This window comes from Drosophila mojavensis, unplaced genomic scaffold (assembly GCF_018153725.1).
Source record: "Drosophila mojavensis isolate 15081-1352.22 unplaced genomic scaffold, ASM1815372v1 contig_36, whole genome shotgun sequence".
NCBI lineage: Eukaryota > Metazoa > Arthropoda > Insecta > Diptera > Drosophilidae > Drosophila > Drosophila mojavensis.
The window spans coordinates 10,452,700-10,475,523 of record NW_025318858.1 but is presented as its reverse complement, the minus strand read 5'-3'; the positions used below and the strand labels follow the sequence as shown (position 1 = coordinate 10,475,523).

Sequence of the window (22,824 nt, the reverse complement as noted above, 5' to 3'; positions counted from 1 at the left end):
GCTTTTATTATTATATTCTTTTTATCGGCCAGCTGAAGCCTAACTCGCCTGACGCTAGCAGCGATTAGCTCTGGTCACGTCTCGCTTAGCGCCTCCATGTCGCCCGAGCTGCGACGATCGACCCGAGATCAACTACCTCGAGCATCGAACCTCTGGCAATTACCCCGCTCTCGACTGACCAAGACCCTCTCTCACACCTCGTATTCTACGTATAAAACTCACGCATTGGCATTCAAACATTTTTAGTTTCGATTCGTGTGCGACTCGCTCAAGTTCGTCTGCGATCGGGCGTTAATAATCGGCATTAATTATCAAATGTAAGTGTTTAGTCTATTATATATAATTGTGAATGTTTATATGTATGTATGCATTGTATATAGTTTATTTGATCAATCAGTTTGTATCACAGTATTTAAGTCAAGTAGGTAAATGAATTAGCTCGAAAGTTATCAAGTTAAGAAGTATGTATAACAAATTAATAAGCATACCGACATATAGAGCTACGGATTTATAGCTATAGATTAATAGATTTGTATTTTGCATTACCATTTGGCTTCCGACCTTGTAGTATTTCTTAGTGAAAAGATGGATTAAGAAAAATAAAACGATTAGTAATATATTATTTTTTCTGTATTAATTAAAATATAAATATATAAATATGTTTCGGAGTACTATCAAATGTTTTCAAAAATCTAAATTTGTAGTAAATATAAAAATGCTTATATTGTTTATAATTTAACTTACTTATTCAGTCGAATGGAATATTGGAACCTACGCATATTTATGGTGTTAAAATCATATACATACATACATATTTAATATTAATAAAATAATATTAATAAAAGAAAATATGAAAATATGCAGATAGTATGCATCGCATTAATTATAAATCTAATCAAACTTGACTATTTAAATATTTATAAAAAAATCTATTCTTAATTTTCTAAAGAATACAGTATTTCAAGAACTAGAAAAAATCGTTACTCTGGCATGAACTGGCCTCTATTAAATTGCGCTTTTAATTTAAACAGTTTCGCTAGAATGACTCGACATTCGTTTTGGTTAGTTACAAAGTATACATTTATAGGTATACATACATATATACGTAGAGTATATGCTCATTATAAATTTGTATAATCCAGATAATCGATCCGTCATAACTAGAGCTATTTCACTTTCTAACATAATCTAGAAATCTTATCGAGATCTGATGGGACTTACATAAACCGGCGTTGTTATTGTTGATTTTTATTTTCCCAGCCGATAGTTTGTAGAGCTTATCAGCGTCTGTTTATATAGCGTTGAAATATTTCACAGATACATTGCATTTCTTCTCTAATCATCTGGAGGATTAAAGCCGTAAAAAGCAAAGAACTAACGTTTACATTTCTCCACTTCAAATAACTTTATCTGAGGTTCCATCAATGTGTAAACATTTGTAATTTTCCAAGTAAAATCAATTGACCGTTGCGCGAGGTAGATAAGCATTCTGTATGCAATGTATATAATTCTGTATGACTGACCGATTTATTGACTAATTGATTAGCTAGGTAAATACATAAATATATGCTTGATTGATTGTTGTTAATGAATGATTCATATGCTATATTACATATATCAAATTTACTGATTAATTATTAATTAATTGCTTTAATATATAAATATATTATTGATTGATTGTTTCCAATGACTGATTGATGTATTCAATTGACTGATTGATTGACTGTATGCGTCTTCCAATGACTGATTGGTTTATTAATTCACTGACTGATTGATTGGCTATATTAATGTCTTTTCTGACTGAATCATTGATTATCTGTGCTTATTACACATGTACCCAAAAATAATATTCATTTAAAAACGATATATATCTTAATTCGACTTCAATTATTTATGCAAATAAATAAAATGGCTTTCTAAACTGGTTTTTAAAGAGAACTTAATTTCATTTCCAATTTATATTAATATCAATATTTTTAAATCAAATGTAAATAAAAATGAATATATATACATGCATATATCATTAATAAGAAATTTATACATCTGTTATATGTATTAATATAATCATGAACACGAAAAATAAGGTACGTAAATCAACTTTGATTTGTATGAGAGCGCAGATAAGTTGATTGGATAATATAATTTAATATAATATTGAGCTATAAAACTTGTTAATGATAGGCTTTCAAATTTTGTTAGATATATAATATTTGTAATTTTCAACGCTCCGAAGAGGCGTATGATAATAATTTTGGGTCGATAAATTGAATTGAATTTATAATTATAATAGATGTGTACATATAATTAATACAATATGTAACTTCGCTTCAATCTCTAGCTGGGCAACAACATCTAAAGGGCCTGCATATATAAGCCGCATTAAGTTTATTTAACTAAGCTATATCTATTGATACTCATATGCCCCGTTCAAAAAATAGAAAAGAGATTTGCGAAAAATTAATTAACACCTATGTCTTAGATATAAAATATATTGTATATATGTATCTGCATTTAGACTAATGTGAATACCATTTTTTTTTATTACTTCCCACTATTTCTAGCAGCACCCTGTATAAATATTCCGATTCTCAAGTCATTAACTTCTAACTGTAAAGTAGCCAAAACTAATATACTCACTTTCCACTATATGAACAAGTATTATGAGCTACACGTTCAAAACTCTCTATATCAGTTCGAAAATCTTATCGGCTACAAATAGTAAGCTCTATAACTGCCGCGAGGTATTAGCTGCTTATCTAGCAATAATCATTCGGTATTATCTATACCAACTATAAATGATTGTGCAACTGTGCGCAAAAATGTTTTCTAATAAATGCCCAATTAAAAAAATGTAGATATTATGATGAGAAAAATCGCTAGCTAGTCAGTCACATATCAATACTTTTACTTGAAAGATATTTTAAAGATAAAGATTAAATTTACTCTTAATAATAGGCCATATTTTTGCCGAGTGTAATTTTGTAATGCGAAAAAAAGCATTATCATTCTATATATAGGCTGACTTGTAGGCCAGAAGGTCAGGGTCAAAATTTAACGACATCTTAATCAATTAAGCTGAGAGACACTTCCTTTGCCAACTTCCCCGCATTTAACGATAGAAACAATATATACATGTGTGAATATAGAGACACGATCAACGTCAGCTGGGTGGTTGTGTTCAATTCAAATAAATTAATGGCCTGATCTAAATTCGAAAACAATTGTGCTTTCTAATTGCAGCGAAGAATTTTGGAATGATGAAGCTAATATGCGTAGCCCTAGTGGCTATGCTTTCGGTACGTTAAACAACACTGCTCAAGTTGTAAATTTTCAATATTATGAGCAACACTCATTTGCAGCTAACGCATGCCCTGGTCAAGGAGGAAATCCAGGCCAAAGAATATCTGGAGAATCTTAACAAGGAGCTGGCAAGGCGTACTAATATCGAAACGGAGGCCTCTTGGGCCTACGGCTCCAATATCAATGAGGAGAACGAGAAGAGGAAGAACGAGGTATCAGCCGAACTGGCCAAATTCATGAAAGAGGTATCCGTCGATATACAGAAGTTCAATTGGCGCAGCTATCAGAACGAGGATATCAAACGCCAATTTAAATCCCTCTCGAAATTGGGATACGCTGCTCTGCCTGAAGCAGACTATGCTGAGTTCCTGGAGGCAGTCTCCTCAATGGAGTCCAATTTCGCAAAAGTTAAAGTGTGCGATTACAAAGATAACACCAAATGTGATCTCTCGCTTGAGCCAGAGATTGAAGAGGTGATTACCAAGAGTCGCGATCCCGAGGAACTTAAGCACTATTGGGTACAGTTCTATGCAAAGGCCGGCACAGCGGTTCGACCACAATTCGAACGTTACGTCGAATTGAATACGAAAGCGGCCAAACTGAACAGTAAGTAGGATGTAGATAATAGATGGTATGTAGAGGTAAAAAGTACACTGATACAAAGAGGTAGACTACAAGAAACAAGATAAAAATGTAGTACAAGGTAGATAAGATAAAAGATACAAGATACATATATGATAGATACTTAGATATAAACAAGCTACTAAAATACGTAGACACTTAAATACAAGATACAAGATACAAGATAAAAGATTCAAGATACAAAGTACAAGATACAAGAAACAAGATACAAGACACATAGATATAGATATATAGATACATGGACATAGATAGATATATAAATTCATAGATATATATATATATATAGATACACAGATATAAGATAGAGATTAACCTTTCATCTTCAATTCTCACGTAATCTTTACTAATAATTCCCCTTCAATCTTCAATAGACTTTACTTCTGGCGCTGAGGTCTGGCTTGATGAGTATGAGGACGAAACTTTTGAGAAGCAGCTGGAGGATATCTTTGCCGAAATTCGTCCGCTCTATGAACAGGTCCATGGCTATGTGCGCTATCGCCTGAGGCAACACTACGGCGATACAGTTGTGCCCGAGAAGGGACCGCTGCCAATGCATCTGCTAGGCAATATGTGGGCACAGCAATGGTCGGACATAGCAGACCTGGTCTCGCCGTTCCCGGACAAGCCCCTTGTGGACGTCACCGCCGAGATGGTGAAGCAGGGCTATACGCCACTCAAGATGTTCCAAATGGGCGACGATTTCTTTACCTCCATGAATCTGACCAAGCTTCCACAGTAAGTGCACACTACTCCATTACTTGAACTTATCTAATGAAGGATCTCACTCGTGCAGAGAATTCTGGGACAAATCGATCATTGAGAAGCCCACTGATGGTCGCGATTTGGTCTGCCATGCCAGCGCCTGGGACTTCTATTTGCAGAACGATGTGCGGATCAAGCAGTGCACCCAAGTGACGCAGAACCAACTCTTTACCGTGCACCATGAGCTGGGACACATCCAATACTTCCTGCAATATCAGCATTTGCCATTTGTCTATCGCACTGGCGCCAATCCTGGTTTCCATGAAGCTGTTGGAGATGTCCTCTCACTGTCGGTATCGACGCCAAAGCATCTGGAGAAGATCAACCTGCTGCACAACTTTGTGCTCGACGAGGAGGCGCGCATCAATCAGTTGTTCTTGACGGCGCTCGATAAGATCGTATTCCTGCCGTTCGCTTTCACAATGGACAAGTACCGTTGGTCGCTGTTCCGCGGCGAGGTGGAAAAGTCCAAATGGAATTGTGCATTCTGGAAGCTGCGCGAGGAGTACTCAGGCATCGAGCCGCCTGTGGTGCGCACCGAGAAAGATTTTGATGCGCCCGCCAAGTACCATATATCAGCAGATGTGGAGTACCTAAGGTAAGGGAAGTTTGGGAGTTTTTTTCGATTAGAATTCAAACAAGTTCTTTGCTTATATAGGTACCTGGTTTCGTTCATCATTCAATTCCAATTCTACAAGTCGGCTTGCATCAAGGCCGGTCAGTACGATCCCAAGAACCCGGCCTTGCCTTTGGATAACTGCGATATCTACGGCAGTGTAGAAGCGGGCGCTGCTTTCCAGTGAGTATATTTGAGCACTGAAGGAAGGGTCTTAGAGAGTTACCCCTTTTATTATTTTCCATTTATGTAGTAACATGCTCTCGCTGGGCGCTTCTAAGCCCTGGCCAGATGCACTGGAAGCCTTCAACGGCGAGCGCATCATGTCTGGCAAGGCCATAGCCGAATACTTTGAGCCTCTGCGCGTCTGGCTTGAGGCGGAGAACATCAAGAACAATGTGCATATTGGCTGGACAGCGTCAGATAGTAAGCTTCCCTTGGACTGCTAGTCTACACATATTATTTTCAGTTACTATATAAACCCTTTGCTCTCTTTTTCCATTCACAGAATGTGTCTCTGCCTAGTTTTCGATGTCTCCTCTGGGTAATTCCCAAAATTTTTTCGCTTCAACAAGTTCGTCACAAACATTGATTATGTGAAGTATTAAAGAGCCATTTAAAAAACAAAATTCGTGTCTTGACTTTTATTTTAACTGAACTAGAGCAAGAAATTATAATTACAAATGATGCTCAATGCTGTTAATTTGCAACGCTGTAACTGTAAATATCGTGTTGGGAATAGGAGAATGTGAAAGTAAGGTTGAAAGAACACTTTAAGTAAGTAAAGCGAGGCAAAGTGATAGATGTTGTGGGAATTAGGACTTTCAGTTCGTTCTGTAATCCCTGTTTGCAGCGGATGTCCTCAACTTACACTACGTTCCACAAACATCCATATAAGTGAATAGATACCCAAGTAATAGCCCACACTTTCAGCAGCTACAGTAACAGCCAAACCGGCCAATCAATTAATTACCGACTCTCACGCCGAGCCAGTTAGTCACACATACATCTTGTCCGAGCCGAGCTATTTACTCTACTCTGCTGCAGCTCTGCTGCCGACTCACATAGAAATCAGTCGACTCAAGGCTGGATCAAATACGAAAGCACACATAGAGAGCCCAGCTATTTCCCATACCCTCAACATACCCACCTCAGCCGTCTCACTCACACACGACAAAAATTCAGGTCAAAGCGAGATCAAATACCAAAGCGCACATGGAGAGCAGAGAAATTATCTATACTATCAACTGTAGAAAGACCTCTGCGCTTTTGGCTCATGCTAAAGTTCCAATCGAGTCTCACTCTCACTCTCACTCTCACACACACACTCCATTGAAGATGGCAGCATATGTAAATGCGAATTTAAGTCTGGTTTACTCACAACAATGGGATCAAACGCGAAAGCGCAAAGGGGTAGCCGAGTCCAACAGCGACAGCGGCTCTGCTGTCAAGCGGATAGCCGGACATTAATCTAAACGTCAGTCCTCGGATATTAGTTTTTTGTCTGTAGCGGACTCACACAAAGACAATGGTCACTCAGCTTTCAATGCGTTTCACACATACATGGATATTCATAGCCGTTGTCCACTCTGAGAATAAACACTTGCGTTCAGGTCTTTCACTTGTCGCAATAGGGATCAAAAGCTTTACGGATAATGCCCACTGAACTCTCTCTCTCTGTATCCCTCTGTAAATAACATTTCATCTCATGTTTGTCGGCTGCCTTCAGTGGTTCTTTGGACATCGTTCAGTACACAAGTGAAGCGCATCACTCTGTTTGACTTAAGTCATATACAAATTTAATTCGAATATTTTTTACTTATTTAGAGTAACAGCCTCTAATTACATTTGGCTAAAAATTGATTTTTGCCTAAACGTATGTGCTAGGAAATTGACTTTCATGCTGCAGCGAAAAGTATGCAATATTCAGTGTTGACTGTATTGAATAATATTCTAGCTTGGAAATAGATGGAGATAGAAATAAAATTTATATTATACACGTAATCTTCGCTGGGTGTAACACTCGCGTAATGATTGACTTAATAATCTACAATATCTTATGAAATTAGCGAATATATTAGTTCAGTTAGTTAACTCGAAAGTAAATTAACTTTGTTCTATTCACAAATTCAATTAGTTTAAACTTGCAAATAACTGAGAGGAAAACCGGAAAACTTCTAAAAATACAAATTAAGCAAAAAACCCACTATAATTAAAATGCAATTCATTATGATGACTACGCGCACAACTGATAATTGGAATAAAGTAAATAGTTAATAAAAACATTGCTAGCTTTAAGATTATTCATAGAAGTGTATGGATCAATTAGTAACAGATATTTCTTAATTATAATTATTTTCCCACGCTTACCAGCCAGCTGTCTCGAGCTATATAACATATTCACAATAAGTGTGTACTTAAGGTATGACTAGATAGACATATCACATAAGATCACTTGAAGTACTTTAGATGCGACCTTGAACTGCAGTAATCCAAGCAAATAGGTCAGGCATGCCTGGTTGGGAGATACGCTGTAGATCTTTTTGAAAAGCATCTTATATTTAAGAATATTTTTAGTACTACCCATATTCTTCTGCATACATATACTCCAAAATAATCGAACGACGTCATGTTATTACATATATTATACAACTTTATTTGGACTTACCCACAATTAATAATAAGTAGGAGAGGAATGTTTGACTATCAGATACTCTATATAACTGTCTCTGAGATATGGTTCCGAATATTTTGAAAGCCTAAGATAAAGGTGTTATCCTGATCGACAGCATTTCTTCATTTCATTTTTTTTAGATATTATCTTGACTTGTAGCAAATTACGTTTAATAGCAAGTTGGGGAAATGTATCTGACGTGAAAATTACCTGCACAGTTGCCCATTTCATCAAATCGAAATAAATGACTAAAAAATATCCTGAAATAAGCTAATACTACTATACATACTATTCTATCCACAATTAAATGGGAAAAGCAATTAGATTGACAATAAAATACATAAATTTGCATATCTCCCTTTCAATGTCCATTACCTTCTACAGGGTATTTTAACAAAGCTCTGATCTGTTCCAGACTGCAAATGTATGAGTGATTATTTATGAGCTCATTTCCGTGGAAAGAAACTAGAGATCCCGAACTAATTACACCGTGATTCATATACATACACATTTATTTACATATATATATGCATTTATTTATATATAATATTATGCTTACCTGTTTATTTGTATGCCATTGGGGCAATCAAATCATCAATCAGTCTTACTCATATCACCCCTTTAGTTAGCACCTTCTCTCTCTCTCGCTTTATCTCCACAATTGATCTTTGCTGCAACCATTAATTTTACACACACACACTTGCATGCATACGCCCCCCACTCTCGTCGCACGATGAGTCAAAACACTTTTTCACATGCGCCTAGGTCAAGAGTGACATTCCACGGGCCGCAAAGTGAGGCGTTTTTGCATTTTCAGTTAGACGCGCACTGACTGCCGCTGCGGCGCCGACGCCGACGCTGACTGTAACTGCGGCCATATAAACAAGCATTACAAATTACTTTAATGCATTTTGCTAGTTTTTATGTTTAGCTACTTTATTTTTAAGTATCGAGTACCCAAATTAGATAGAATAAGAAAAAAATAAGAGCTAGCACTAGCATTCACCATTCACTTATGTATGTATGTTTGTTATGCTCGATGATTGGTATCGATACTTGATCGATTGCTTGGTATTCTTTAATGAGCACAAATCGGTCACACTTGTGTGCGTGCGCGAAAATAAAACACAATTAAATGGTTTTTGAATTGTTGACAGACAAAAAGTGTAAATAGTATATATCAAATGCGTATACATTTACTAAAATTGAATAGTGTCGACTTTTGAGTGGGTGCCGCCTAAAATGAACGACTCATTCATTTCATAACCTGAGTACTTTCTCACACTCGCCATAATTATGCGGCTAAACCTTTTTTTTTAACTGATTAGTACTCGGTGTTGTACTTGTAAGCTCGTATGTATATATGTATGTATATGTATTTGTATATTCGTTTAGCATGCCCTCACCCTCCCTTATAATTGCAAACATGCATGCAAAAACATTTACATGCACACACACACACACACATAGACACTTTAACTTGTTGCCTATTGTGTTCCCAAGCTTATGGCTGATTTGATTGTTGTTGTTATTGCTGTCGTTAACTGCGACGTCAACTGCTCAGCTATCGCAGTCGCAGTGCTAATTGCGTTTATCTCACACAACATGTAGGGAACATCGCAGGTAGACTCAGCTGCGACGCCGACTGCGACGCGGATTGCAACTGCGACGTCGCTTCGTTGAAATTTGAATTCATTTTCGAGTCACCAACAAAATAATACAAAAAAAGTTGCTAAGTAATTTCGAAAAAAATTCTTACACTCAAGTCAGTAGAGTTTTAGACGCGTTACGTGACGTTACGTGGGTGTACGGGCTCCGAAGTTTTCCGAAACAGAAAGTGACCTCATAATTCGAAAACAGTGCTATCTCTAAACGCAGCTTACGAAAAGTATCTTGATATAAATAGAACTGAAATCTAAATCTGATAATTTGTTATTATCTCAGAGATCTGATGCCAAGAATGATCCATAATATGTGTTTTTGTGAATAAAGTTATTTTTAGTGAATGTTTTATGGTCTATAATAATCCCTTTAAAAAACTGCTTTATAATATAAAATAAAGTTATTTCAACAGATTTTCATTGAGAAAAAAAAAATATAAGAAATCCAAAAAGCTGTGTGAAAATATGAATTAAAAAAAAAAAAAGATAATAAAAAGTGCATAGAAATTACAAACATGTATTTGTCGACATATTTAATACTAAAAAGTCAATAAATAATTAAAAAAAAAATATTATTGCATTAAAAAATATTTTAAAAAAATGTATAAACAAACAAAATATATATATATATATATATATACGCTTCAATATATTATTAAATAATTAAATCTCCAGCAGCAGAACATAGAAAGAGGATTAAAATATTAAAAATATGTATAATCAAAAATATTATTAAAATAATAAATAAAAATATTCTCGTTTATCACGCGAAAAATTCAAATCTGTCTATTTTTTTAAGGTCCAAACCCATGATAATCCTAAACGCAGCTATTTAAACTGCTTTGTTCCCCATAAAGTATTCATTCTTCGCGTGATCAGCTAATTTATATATAGTCCGTATGAGCTATTTATGCCTTTAAGATATTGTCAAGCGAACTGTAATTAAAATTGTTAATTGCTTGTGAAAGATTTTAATAAGCACTCTACGCTGACCTTGAAAGTGTGTTAAATATCAACTTTATATAGTACATATATAGATCGCATTGCATGATAAACGAATATGTGGCATTGTCTTTTTATCATATGCTCCACACTGTGGAGCACGGGTCTTGCTAATCCTCAACTCAATTTGCCCACACCACAGCCGGAGATTTTCTACAATGGCTACACGCCCAATGTGGCAACGACTCCCGCCCAGCTGAGAGCAGATCGCGATCGCAGTCAGCGCTATGGACCGCCCTATGCGGAGAGTGAAGGCGGGACCAGCGTCGATGATGGGCTGGATGACTTTAGGGTGAGTAATTAAGCATTTTTTCATTAATTGATAAAGCACTCTCTAGTCGATCTTATTTGTAGTACGGTCAGACCTATGATGAGCGCATGCGATTGGGGTACGCCTATCCCACACCTCGATTGAATTTCAGTGATCGCGTCGATGATTCACCCTTCAGTGCGGATCAGCAGGGGAATCGTGGTCAAGATAATCGCTATGCGAATCACAATTATGGACCAACATCGAGCAGCACCGAGCGCAACTATGGCAACTTTAACGATCAGCCGAATTACAATGTTTATAATCCCAATCCAAATGCTAATGCCAACTACAACAATCTGAATGATCCATATGTGAATAATGGCAATGTGGAATTTGTGGGCAACGATCGCAATCGCTTTCAGAGTCCCTATCAATCCAATCAGGATCGCTTCAACTTGAATCAGGGCTATCAGGAACGTCAGCGCTATCAGCAGGATCGTCGTTATCAGCAGGAGCTGGAAAAGTTACGCAATTTGCTAGTCGAAACGGATCAAAAGGGTTCGCTCGAGTGCACCGCCAATGTGGCGGCTCAATGGAATTTCGAGACGAACGTCAATGACTATACGCAAACGGAAGCGGTAAGCTTTGTTAGTGGGGTATGCACGTACAAGCAAATACCCTTGAAATTGTAATTGTTGTAGTTGAAATCGAGTTGCTGCGGCACGCGATCTCACAACAGCTTGAGATTGAATGTCTATGCAGCTTGGCAGCCTGCTTGAAGTGGCTAACACAACATTTACAACGAAAATATACACTCACGCACACACACACACAGACACTTGATATACACACAGTATAGTCAAGGTCGTTTGCCTGGCGAAGTTCTCAGGCCAATTTACCAATGTCAAAGTATTGCACTCTGAGACTTTTACAGCACGTTTTTGTGTCAAAACTTTATGTGATTCAAGCAAAGATGTTTCAATGTTCAAAATACATATGCCGATAACTCCAACTGGAATTCCGTGGATTTTTATTTGCAGAAAATATTTAAGGTTAAAAAGAAATTCGCATAAATAGTTTGTTTTTATATATGGTATATATGCATATGTATATATTTTTATTTCAATATTAGTGTATATTCAGCTGTTGCTTCATTTTGTTAGAGGAGCAGAATGTATAAAAGTCTTGTTAATTGAAAATAAGCTGAATATAAAATTTTCTTGAATAAACTCTTGCTTGTGTTTATTGTCTGCAAAACCCATTTGGTTAGATTAACTGACAATAAATTTCTCTTTGTATTACGAATTTCAAAAGGTTTCGAAACACAACATTAGCTTTATAAAGTTAATAAAATTTGAGATATAATGTTAAAATATATATTTTTTCAAGTCTTATCTAACTTTTAATTGTTGGTTATCTCTAGTACACCTATGGGAATTAGGGACTTTATTTTATGCTATCTTTCCATTCACATTCGATTAATTTTATTTTCATATTTTCGTAATAGCTTAAATATCGGCAGGTCGATTTTAATTACATTAATTTTCTATTTTCATAAATATTTTCTCTCAGCTCAACGCTCAACAGCGCTATGTGGAGTACCAGCGCATTACGGCCGAGCAATCGAAGCGTATTAACAAGGATCTCATATTTGATCGTCGTTTATATAGACAGCTAATGCTGCAATCTGAAGTGGGACCCAATTCGCTATCGCTGGACGTTTTGGACAGAGTAAGTGTGTCCTGTATATCAAAATGAAAATAGACTTGCATAATCTATTAATACTCTTTTTTACTCCATAGTACAATCGCTTATTGAACGAAATGCTCTTCCTGTACAACGATGCCAGCATTTGCGCTTATCAGCAGCCATTTCAATGCGATTTGCATTATATACCCCATCTCAAGGATATTATGGCTAAGAGCAGGGATTGGGATGAACTGCAGCATACCTGGGTGGAGTATCATCGCAAGGCGGGCCGTGGCATGCGCGATAACTACGAGCAATTGATTGATGTGATGCAGGATGTGGCAGCTGCAAATAGTAATTAAATTTGATTATATATACATTTTCAGAGTTTGCATTTAAGCTCGCATATTTTACAGATGTCAGCAATGGCGGCGAGTATTGGTTCTTGGCCTACGAATCGGGCAATTTCCGTCAGGATATGGACATCGTTTGGGAGCAGATACGTCCGCTCTATGAAAGTCTGCATTCGTATGTGCGTCGCAAGCTGAGGGATTACTATGGACCGGATCGTATCAATCGTATTGCACCCATACCCTCGCATATATTGGGCAATATGTACGGTCAGTCGTGGTCGAATGTGCTGGACATATTGATACCGTATCCGGGTCGCAAGCTCATCGATGTCACGCCACGCATGGTGGAGCAGGGCTATACGCCGTTGTTGATGTTTCAGCTAGCCGAGGAGTTCTTCACGTCCATCAATATGTCAGCTGTGGGACCGGAATTCTATAGGAATTCACTGTTTGAGCAGCCGCTCGATAGGCGTGTCCTATGCGAGCCATCCGCCTGGGATTTCTGCAATCGTCACGATTTTCGTGTTAAGATGTGCACGGACATCAATCAACGGAGCTTGGTTAGTGTGCATCATGAGATGGCGCATATACAATATTTTCTGCAGTATCGCCATCTGCCCAAAGTCTTTCGCAATGGCGCCAATCCGGCTTTCCACCAGGCTGTGGGCGATGCAATCGGCTTGTCCGTCTCCACGCCAAAGCATTTGCAAACTTTGGGTCTGCTGCAGCGATCGCTGGACGAGTCGAGCTATGACATTAATTATCTATTTACCATGGCTATTGACAAAGTGAGTGTGTGCATGATCAATGAATATTGTATAATATGAATATTTATTTAAATTTTTACTTCTCTGTAGGTGGCCTTTCTGCCCTTTGCCTTGTCTTTGGACAATTGGCGCTACGATGTGTTTAGCGGCAATGCGAATAAACGCGTCATGAATTGCCATTATTGGAATTTACGGTAACGCATTATGGTTTATAATTAAACAGTACTTAATTAATATTTATGTATTTGTTCATTTGCAGCGAAAAATATTCTGGCATAAAGCCGCCTGTTTTGCGCTCTGAAATGGATTTCGATGTGGGTGCGAAATACCATATACCTGCAAATATACCATACATAAAGTGAGTAGTATTTTATTTATTTTAAATTGGAGGACTATTTGAAATGCCTATATTTATATTGATGTGTGATTTTCCTTAAAAAACTTACTCTTAAAAAAGTAGAAATTTATATTTCTTTATATTATATTATTATATTTATGCTTATGTATTTATGCTTAATTAGCAAGCTTCCTATAATACTCTAAAAATTCTTCTGGGAATTTCATTCTGATTTTTAATGCAACCAGAATTACCTTTTTATATCTTTATATACCTTATATATATAATATATTATTCTCCAAATTCGTATGGTGCTCTATAGCATTTGTATTTTCTAATATTTCTAGACATTCCACTCTCCAATGTCTTTTAGCTAATTAGCTCTTGTAAACCCTTCCTGAAAATTCAAGCAATCAATCTCTTACGCATATTCCTTATGCATTCATATCTTCCTTCCATTTGAGACGCATTGATTATATAGCCAATATTGCACTACCGCACGAATTGTTCGTTTCTCTTATCTAATTTGCCACATAACGCAAATGCAGCAATTAAAACTCGCAACAAAACAAAAGCTTGTTATTAATTTTGTTATTTTCGATTACAATTTACACAGAGAGAGAGAGAGAGAGAGAGAGAGAGAGAGAGAGAGAGAGAGAGAGAGACAGCCGCACAACATTTCAAATATTTTCCGTCAAATTGGCGGCGATTACGCGTCGCAATATTCGAATTGCCAAGACATTGCAGCTCCCTCTTAGCCCGCACTCCATCACAAGTTGGCCCACTGACTGGCTTATAATGACCAATCCAGTAGAAAAACACACACACAAATACACATACATACACATACACACGCACTCACATATGTTTATTGGCGGGGCGGTAAAGATTGAAAGAAAGAAAAACTCGCATGTCGACGAATATTTCCCGCATTCACTTTCCACATGGCTGCTGCCAAAAGCGGCTCTGGCTTGGCTTTGGCTCTGACATCATTTAAATAAAGCCACAAATAGTAACTGTTACGAAAAATAACACACACACACACATGCACATATCGCACCACTTGTTTTTTTTTTTTTTTTTTTTATAGTGTATATGCAGGTCGTTCGATTGTCTGGCCTAGAGTGACCCACAAAAGTCCAAGAAAATAACAAACAAAAAAAAAAAAAAGCAGCTAATTTTTCCTGGGGCATGCAAATGCCAATTTTCGGTGTGCCACAAAAGCGAAACGCCGCATGGTGCAATGGATGGCACCACCAGCACCACCACCCAAGAAAATGGCGGTGTCAATGACTGCCCATTAGCGTTGACCATGCCGGAGCCAATGCTTTGTGCGGTTTTCATTTGTTTTCTTTTTATTTGTATTTTTTGTGGTCTTTTATTGTACGTCCATTTAAATGTGAGACAAGGCGTTGACTATTATGACAACCACCAGACAGCCAGCTAGTCAGCCAGCCAGCAGTGGTGCAGCGGTTGCGTAACTTACCTTTTGGCAAACCACCATGGCTGGCCTGGTTGGGCATTTGTCAACGTTTTAAAGGGCTTCTCTCAAGGTTGAGCAGGTTGTATAAGGGAGCTCTCAAAAACAGCATAGATAGATTCTTGAATTATTTTTTAGCTGAGTTACAGAATATTTCATATTCAAATACTATTCATATTTAATTTTCTTACATATTAAAAATATGTATATTAAATATAAATAGTATGGATAAATATATACTTGGCATATTTTTATTATTTTTGATTATAAATTGTATGGTACAAAAAAATATAAAATTTTGAATAACGAATTTACTTTTTTCTCCTTCTTTTTTATTCTTTATATTTTGTTGTTTAATTTTTTGTAGGATTTATTTTTCTAAAGTATATTTTTCGCCGTTTTTACCTTATAAAATTATTTTTTTTTCCAATATTTGATTAAGTTTATTTTAATTTTGTTAAATTAATTTTGGCTTTGTTATTTGAATGCGAGTAAATGCGATAGTAAATATATAGTAATATGTATATCTGACTCCCTTTCGGTCCATGTGAATTTTTAAACATATATTCCTGCATACTATATTGAGACTAGTTTTATAATTTTCTATAATTTCTCCCATTTATCCTTTGTACAAATTAATCGGTAGCTTTACTTCGCTTTATCCTTTACATTTAGCCGAATAATCTGATTTGGGTCGTTACTTGAATCTAGCTGAGAGCTCGAATACAAATAGCTTGATCTTTTATAGGCCAACATTTTGATGTGAGCCCGCAAAGAGTTAACTCAAAAAGCCATTAGCCAGATTTTATTGCTGGCCATTCTATTCAGGCGAAAGATTACAAAACAACAGCAGCAGCAGCAATCGGCAGGTAGGCAGGCACTGGCTATTGTATGTTGATTATTTATTGCATGATCCATAAACTGCAAATGCTACAGTTAGAGTTACAGTTACATAAACAAAAGCTACCACTAACTGATATATCCACAACTAACCACCAAGAGAGCTAGCCTCAATATGGTAATAAAACGGAGCCAGAGTCCGGCTTTAGCTAAATGTCTGAACGATCTCTGAACACTTTTCATTTCGCTTTGGTTTCACAACACGTTTTGCATGTGCGCTTTTGTCTCAAATATCGGTTAGGAGCACATGTCCTACAAACCGACTAAGGAAAACGTGATAAATCTATGGCCCACTTAGTTTGCCTGGAAATTGCAGCAGCTTTGCAGCTTCAATGAAACCGAAATGCAAATTGAAACCTAATCTTTAGATATACATACATACAAACATATAATTGTCTATATATATAGCGCCAACACAGCCAAAGACATGCCTGCCGCAGACCTTATTTAAAGTTGATAGTTGCCAAAGACAAGACGAGCAGTTACCCTGTAATTTATTGGTTAGGTAACTTTCTATAAATCTTTAATGTTAATAAAAGCAAGAGAAATAAAGAGTGAGAAAACAGAAAATGAAAATATAAAATTGGAGATGGATTAACTTCTTAAAAGAAATCATATTGCAATTTTAAGTGTTTGTAATTTAATATATTTTTGATTTTCTTGTTGAATATCTTAGAATATCTATCATTAAGCATAATCCTTATAATTCATTCATAACTATATACCCACTACGGCTACTTAGACTACAGGGTATCACAATAACCACACACAAATCGGTGGACGGTGCTAATAAAAAGTAATGCCTGGCCACAAAATAAACGCTAGGAAATGGACGCGAGTGCCGTCAGCGAGTTGTCGTTGTTGCTGTTGTTATTGTGGCCGTTGTTGTTGCTGTTTTCGTTGCTGTGGCATGGAAAAGCGTAATGATAAAAACATAGTGTGGCAAATGTAATAATAAACATGTTGATCACCCTCTCAGTGGGCGCTGCTAGACACTTTGAATATGCAATTATGAATGCCAGGCACTGTTTACCCCATTTTGAAAATTAGATAAACCAAACGGCTGTATACGGCGAAATGACTTGATAACAGTGCAGTGCAGTGCAGTGCATTATAATGCACAATTTCGTTAACCTGTTGAGCAAGTCACTGAGTTAGGTCTATGTTAAGCGAGGTTTGGTTGGAGTTGGCTGATGGTTGGGGAGAATAAATGTAGGGGAAAATCCAAACTTAAGACATGTTTAATGAAATCAATTTTAAATATAAATTAATAAGTCAAAAAAAAAAATAAAAAAAATTTAATTTCTCGAATAATAGTTAATTCTATTTTTAAAGATTTGTCAATCGAAATAAACATTATTTTTATGCATTCTACAATAACAAATTAAATTTGTATTGAAATTATAGAATTTTCTTCAAAGAATTATATAATTCATATAATATTTATAATATTATATTTTATAATTTATATTATATGCCCATTATTGTTTATTATTTTTGTGTTTTCTTTAAATTTGTATTTCTACATTTGATCTTACATATACTTCTTTTTTTTATAACTTATTCAATTTCTTTTTTAAATTTTTTATGTTTTTGTTTTAATTTTTTATAAAGATTAATTTGTAATTTTTAATTTTTTTTTATTGATGGTATTATATTTTTCAAAATGTTTTTTTTTGCCGGGCTTTATTTTTATTTTTTTTTTTGTTTTTTAATGAAAGAAAAGAGCGGTTTGGTTTTAGTTTTGATCACTTGATTCTTCTCGTTTTTTATTGTTAACATATTCATCAGCTTCATTGATTTTTTGTTGTTGTTGATGGTCGGTTGTGTATTTGTTTTTACAGAGACAAAAAATAGTATTTGGTAAATTAAGTACTTTTTATAAATCGGTTTCGACAGCTTTTTACATTTAGCAAAACTATAGATAGTGGTTGTTTAGGTTGCATTAAAAACTATATAGCAAAGAATATTATAAAAATAATACAATACGTTCGTTTACAAACTGACTTAATTAGGCGACTGCACGGCTGCCTGCCTGCCTTAACTATCTTTTATATATATAGATATTATATATATACGAGTATATTAATATGCATAGCTAGAGTAAACACTTAAACACTATAACAGAAGTCTTATCACACGCTTATCAGATCTCTAATATCATATCGAGTCGAACAGAACCGGGTGCACAGTTTGGATGGACCAGAGCAGAAGGAGGAGTAGCCGCAGCTGGAGGACAAAAACAGCAGCAGCAACCACATCGTCAGATGTTGTACCCAGTTATATCATTCGCGATCGAGTGAGAGAGAGAGTGACAGCCAAGTCCAACAACACATCCAATATATATACGATCCTGATGAGAGGTTGTTATATGTGGTGTATGTGTTGTTGTGGTTGTTGTTTTAGGGTCTAGTTTCATTAACTTTCTCTTAGTCGTTGTTCTGAGTGGATGTGTTTGGGGGCGAGCCCAAATGTGTTGTATCTTTTTGTTTTGTTTCTTAAAGTCTAAGTCTAATCGTCTTCAAAATTTCTCATAACAGATCTCACGGGATAGTTTCGTCAACGTTTCTTGGGTTTTCCTTTTGTTTTTATGGCTTAAGCTAAGGTTCGTTCATAAAATCTAAGTAAGTTCGTTTCGTGTCACATTTTGTTCACATTGTAAATTTTAGGGTTTCAAAGAATCTCTATCATTATCACGTTCTATATAGCAATTGTGGAATTGGAATGTTGGGCATTTGGGTATATGATATGGAAGAACTTTGTTTTGGATTGTTACTGAATGTTTGTGAATGTTTTTAGTTTAGTTTTTCTTTTTTTTTGTTCAGTTTAGCTATATATCCATTCTCATAACCGTTACCGTTCATAACCGATATTCTCAATGCTGCAAAGAGAGTGAAAAGAGAGAGAGAGAGAGAGAGAGAAAAGAGAAAAATGTTCATTTCACCAATTTTAGTAACCGTGATATGAATGATAATCATGATAGTCATTAAAATCATGCTGCACCTCATGCTCTTCATGATGATGCTCCTCAATGGGTGCCGAATATGATGAATGATGGATGGGCTCATGATGCTGTTCCTGGTGATGATAATGATGATCCTCCTCAATGTGCTTGTGCACAAACTCGGGCTCCTTGTAGCTGACGTGCTTCTCATGATACTCGGGCACATGCTTCTCAATGTGCACATGAACGGGCTTCTCCACGGGCACCTTGACGGGGTACGGAACGTGTTTCTCAACCTTAACGGGCACTTCCTTGATCACTGGGTAGGGTGCGGGCACATGAACTTTCACCTCATAGGGCACTGGCTTCTCAACATGAACGGGCACGGGACGATCATAGGGCACATGGACGGGCACTGGGACCTTCTTGATCACAGGCACTGGCACTGGTTTGTCCACATAGTGGGGCACTGGCTTGTCCACATAGTGGGGTACGGGCTTCTCAACGGGCACCTTGACTGGGTAGTGGACGACCTTTTCGACGGGGTACGGCTTCTCGACAGGCACGTGCTTCTCTACCTTGTAGTGCACGATCTTTTCGACGGGGTAGGGAGCGGGCACATGTACCTTGACTGGCACATGGACCTTCTTCTCAACGGGGTAGGGTGCGGGCACATGTACCTAGAGGGGAGTTATAGAACGGTCTTTAGATTATCTCTAAAAGTCTAGTTAGCACCCAACTGCAATACCTTGACGGGCACTGGACGATCGTAGGGCACATGGACGGGGTAGGGTATCTTCTTTTCGACGGGATATGGCGCTGGTACTTCGTAGGGCACCTTCACGATCTCCTTAACCTCATAGGGCACGTGCTTGATAACGGGATATGGCTTGGGCACCTTGACTTTGACGGGCACATGAACGTGCTTCTCCACTGGCACATGGACAATCTTTTCGACGGGATATGGCGCTGGTACCTTCTTGATCACGGTGAGTGTCTTCTCCTCATGCACCGGGAAGTGCGGCACATGATGATGATGGTAATCCTCATAATGATGCAGGCCACGTTTCGATTTGGTGGTATCATCAGCGGCTGCTGCTGATTCCTCAGCCTTTTTCTCTGACGGCTCAGCTGCTGTCTTCTCGGCAGCCTCGCTCTTCTCCTCGCCAGCCTGGGCGTAACTGGTGGCCAGGAGCAGCACCAGAGCCAGCGTTGTCGCTGTACGCTATGGTGAGAGGGAAATAAAAGGGGTTCGGAACATGAGGAAATGTCTGCTAAGAATTGAATTGAACTGAACGAGGTCTACATGTTGAAAGTGTTTAGCTGAAGCTTGAACTGCTCGTTGACTTGTTGGAAAGTTGTAATATTTTTTGAGAAGATTTCTAATATATTTCCTGCAGTGTACATTTGTGTATTATTTTTTTTTTATTCCAATGTTTTAGTATCCAGAATTTTGTAAAAAAGATTTTTGCTTGAATTGAAAGATTTCTAAAACTTTTCCTTAGTTTTATTTGAGTAGCGAATATATTTTAGAGTTCCTGTTTTTTAAATTATGGAAAGGAAAAGCGTTTAAGTTTTCTTAACTGTAAATATTATGAATAGTATACGTTTCCTTATCTTATGCCTTTTTATTTATGACAATAGAAATATAAAGATTTTTTGGCTTGCATTAATTTGAAAATTGAAGAATATTTTGTATTCAAAACTAGATTCTGTAGCCGAATTTACACAGAAGGTTAAGACTCTCTCGATTTTTGCTGATTAAATATGTAGGTCAAATTTTTTGAAACACTTCACAACACTGCACACGCTGATCCTTTTGTACCTACCATCAACTTCATGATGTTGACGTTAAATATCCTTGTCGAGGATTATTGCTTATCCGTCGAACTGTGAACCGAACTGTGCCCGAACGATTGAAATCGTATTGCGATTGAGATTTCGTTAATTATGGAAAGATTATGGAAGGATTCTCTCTATGCACCAAACTCTGTTACACGTTCCGTACCACTCCACACTGTTCGATGGTTAACGGTTTAATGATGCCCACTGCAGTGCCAGCCCGAACTTTTATACTCTAACTAACAGTCAAAAAGGCAAAACGAATGAATGTAACGAAGACAACGACGACGAACACTGTAAGCCCGAAGTCTAGCAACAGCAACAACAACAGCAGCAACAGCAACCGCAACAATAATACTATATACTATAGCATAATCATAATCGCAATCGCCCCAAAACACATGCAGCGAATGGTGAATGGTTCGTTCGGCCAGAGTCGATTTGAGTTGCTTGTTTGGTTTATTTTTTCCTCTTTATTTTTTATTTTTGTATTTTTTGTTGTGTTTTGCTTTTTTCGGAGGCGCGAACTCGAAGCAGCCAAGTGGCAAGCGGCGCTGAAATGCAGCAGTTGCAATCAGAGACTTGGCGGCAAGGTGAGAGAGGCTGGTTTGAAGGGGGAGGAGAAGCAGGAGGTGGTAGAGGAGGTGGACGCGGGCACAGTTAGCTTTATGGATGCGTGCCATTTTGCTGTTTAATTCGACTACCGACAGCTGCTACTTGCTGTTGCTGTTGTTGTTGTTGTTGCTGCTTTGGTAGTTTCTCAAGTCGTTTACAACAATAAAAACTCACATTTATTTGTGGGCAATTGAATAAGACCCGCAATGCGAGAAAACTACAAAAATAGCAGAAAATGTTATGATAATTAAATTAAAAATATATAATAATATTGTTAAGTTAGAATTGTTAAAAGTTTTTTATTAGGAAATGGAAAGTGGATTTTAGTGCTCTAAAAATGTAGATTTAAAATTATCGAAATTAATTTTGCTGTCAGTCATTAGAGAATTGTCTTTCTTCTGACCTACTTTTCCTATATGAATTATAATTCTATGTATTATCTCTTGAATATTTTTGCATAATGAATTTAGCTTTTAAATATTGCATGCTATATATGCATATATAGATAGCTATTATATTTGTCTAAGATCTCTGCATAAATTAGATCATAGGACAAATTAATAAAATTCATGCATTGGAAAAGATGAAAAAGCAAAAGGTTTTTTTTGAATGTGAATATTATATATATGCATATATCTAGAGATACTTTATGAATATTTTTCGTCAGCAAGAGATGAAAATCTGTGATATATTGTATATCACATTTTCTAATCGAAAATTAAATGCAAGCAAGGGAAAATATTAATAAAAAAAGTTTTTTTTGTATATTTATTATATATATTAAACTTAACTAAGAATACTTTTTAGCATTATGAAGTCCGAAGCATCAAAGTAGAGTTACATGTGTATAGCTAGCAGGAGTTGAAAATCTGCAATATGTGTATATGTATTTGTTATCGCTTTTGTTTTTGTTTCTTTATTTAAATTTTTTTTTTTAACACGAGCTTTAATAGTAATAAAACAACGAAAGTCTATTTAAATATCAAT

At 36.6% G+C, this 22,824-nt stretch overlaps 3 protein-coding genes across 7 annotated transcripts in view; 2 read left to right on the top strand and 1 right to left on the bottom strand.

Moving 5' to 3' along the window:
- Nucleotides 1-214: 214 nt before the first annotated feature.
- Nucleotides 215-5,949, top strand: LOC6576473 (angiotensin-converting enzyme). 2 transcript variants are annotated; one of them, XM_015165188.3, is made up of 8 exons: nucleotides 215-317; nucleotides 3,241-3,296; nucleotides 3,360-3,906; nucleotides 4,314-4,677; nucleotides 4,736-5,302; nucleotides 5,363-5,503; nucleotides 5,574-5,746; nucleotides 5,829-5,949. In XM_015165188.3, the coding sequence occupies exons 2-8, from the start codon at nucleotides 3,255-3,257 to the stop codon at nucleotides 5,843-5,845; spliced, it is 1,851 nt and encodes a 616-aa protein (XP_015020674.1). In that variant the 5' UTR covers nucleotides 215-317; nucleotides 3,241-3,254; the 3' UTR covers nucleotides 5,846-5,949. The 2 variants fall into 2 exon arrangements, with proteins under 2 accessions (XP_015020674.1, XP_002002462.2); XM_002002426.4 differs by lacking the exon at nucleotides 215-317 and having other exon boundaries at nucleotides 3,170-3,296.
- A 3,154-nt stretch (nucleotides 5,950-9,103) lies between these two features.
- Nucleotides 9,104-22,824, top strand: part of LOC6576469 (angiotensin-converting enzyme) — a 66,695-nt gene continuing 52,974 nt past the window's right edge. The window contains exons 1-8 of one of the 3 annotated variants that reach the window (XM_044008936.1): nucleotides 9,104-9,347; nucleotides 10,800-10,949; nucleotides 11,012-11,548; nucleotides 12,483-12,641; nucleotides 12,713-12,953; nucleotides 13,016-13,740; nucleotides 13,810-13,913; nucleotides 13,979-14,077. In XM_044008936.1, the coding sequence (XP_043864871.1) occupies nucleotides 11,036-11,548; nucleotides 12,483-12,641; nucleotides 12,713-12,953; nucleotides 13,016-13,740; nucleotides 13,810-13,913; nucleotides 13,979-14,077 (1,841 nt within the window). In that variant the 5' untranslated portion in view covers nucleotides 9,104-9,347; nucleotides 10,800-10,949; nucleotides 11,012-11,035. Of the gene's footprint in view, nucleotides 9,348-9,769; nucleotides 9,883-10,454; nucleotides 10,950-11,011; nucleotides 11,549-12,482; nucleotides 12,642-12,712; nucleotides 12,954-13,015; nucleotides 13,741-13,809; nucleotides 13,914-13,978; nucleotides 14,078-22,824 lie in introns of those variants that run through there. The other 2 variants (XM_002002422.4, XM_015165186.3) reach the window with 2 other exon arrangements.
- LOC6576472 (pollen-specific leucine-rich repeat extensin-like protein 4) lies at nucleotides 18,122-21,443 on the bottom strand. Of its 2 annotated transcripts, XM_032728417.2 has the most exons (4): nucleotides 21,210-21,443; nucleotides 20,129-20,605; nucleotides 19,440-20,060; nucleotides 18,122-19,317 (listed from the first exon to the last, which is right to left on the bottom strand). In XM_032728417.2, exons 1-4 carry the CDS (start codon nucleotides 21,219-21,221, stop codon nucleotides 19,312-19,314), a joined length of 1,116 nt encoding a protein of 371 aa, XP_032584308.1. In that variant the 5' UTR covers nucleotides 21,222-21,443; the 3' UTR covers nucleotides 18,122-19,311. The 2 variants fall into 2 exon arrangements, with proteins under 2 accessions (XP_032584308.1, XP_043864874.1); XM_044008939.1 differs by having other exon boundaries at nucleotides 18,122-20,060.

What these genes read in the sequence shown, in the direction of transcription:
- LOC6576473 (XM_015165188.3), top strand. Translation starts at nt 3,255, where the DNA reads ATGATGAAGCTAATATGCGTAGCCCTAGTGGCTATGCTTTCG. An exon ending in CCCTAGTGGCTATGCTTTCG is followed by an intron (nt 3,297 to 3,359) that starts GTACGTTAAACA and finishes ACTCATTTGCAG; the next exon opens with CTAACGCATGCCCTGGTCAA. An exon ending in GCAGATGTGGAGTACCTAAG is followed by an intron (nt 5,303 to 5,362) that starts GTAAGGGAAGTT and finishes TTGCTTATATAG; the next exon opens with GTACCTGGTTTCGTTCATCA.
- LOC6576472 (XM_044008939.1), bottom strand. An exon ending in ATCGTCCAGTGCCCGTCAAG is followed by an intron (nt 20,061 to 20,128) that starts GTATTGCAGTTG and finishes ACTCCCCTCTAG; the next exon opens with GTACATGTGCCCGCACCCTA.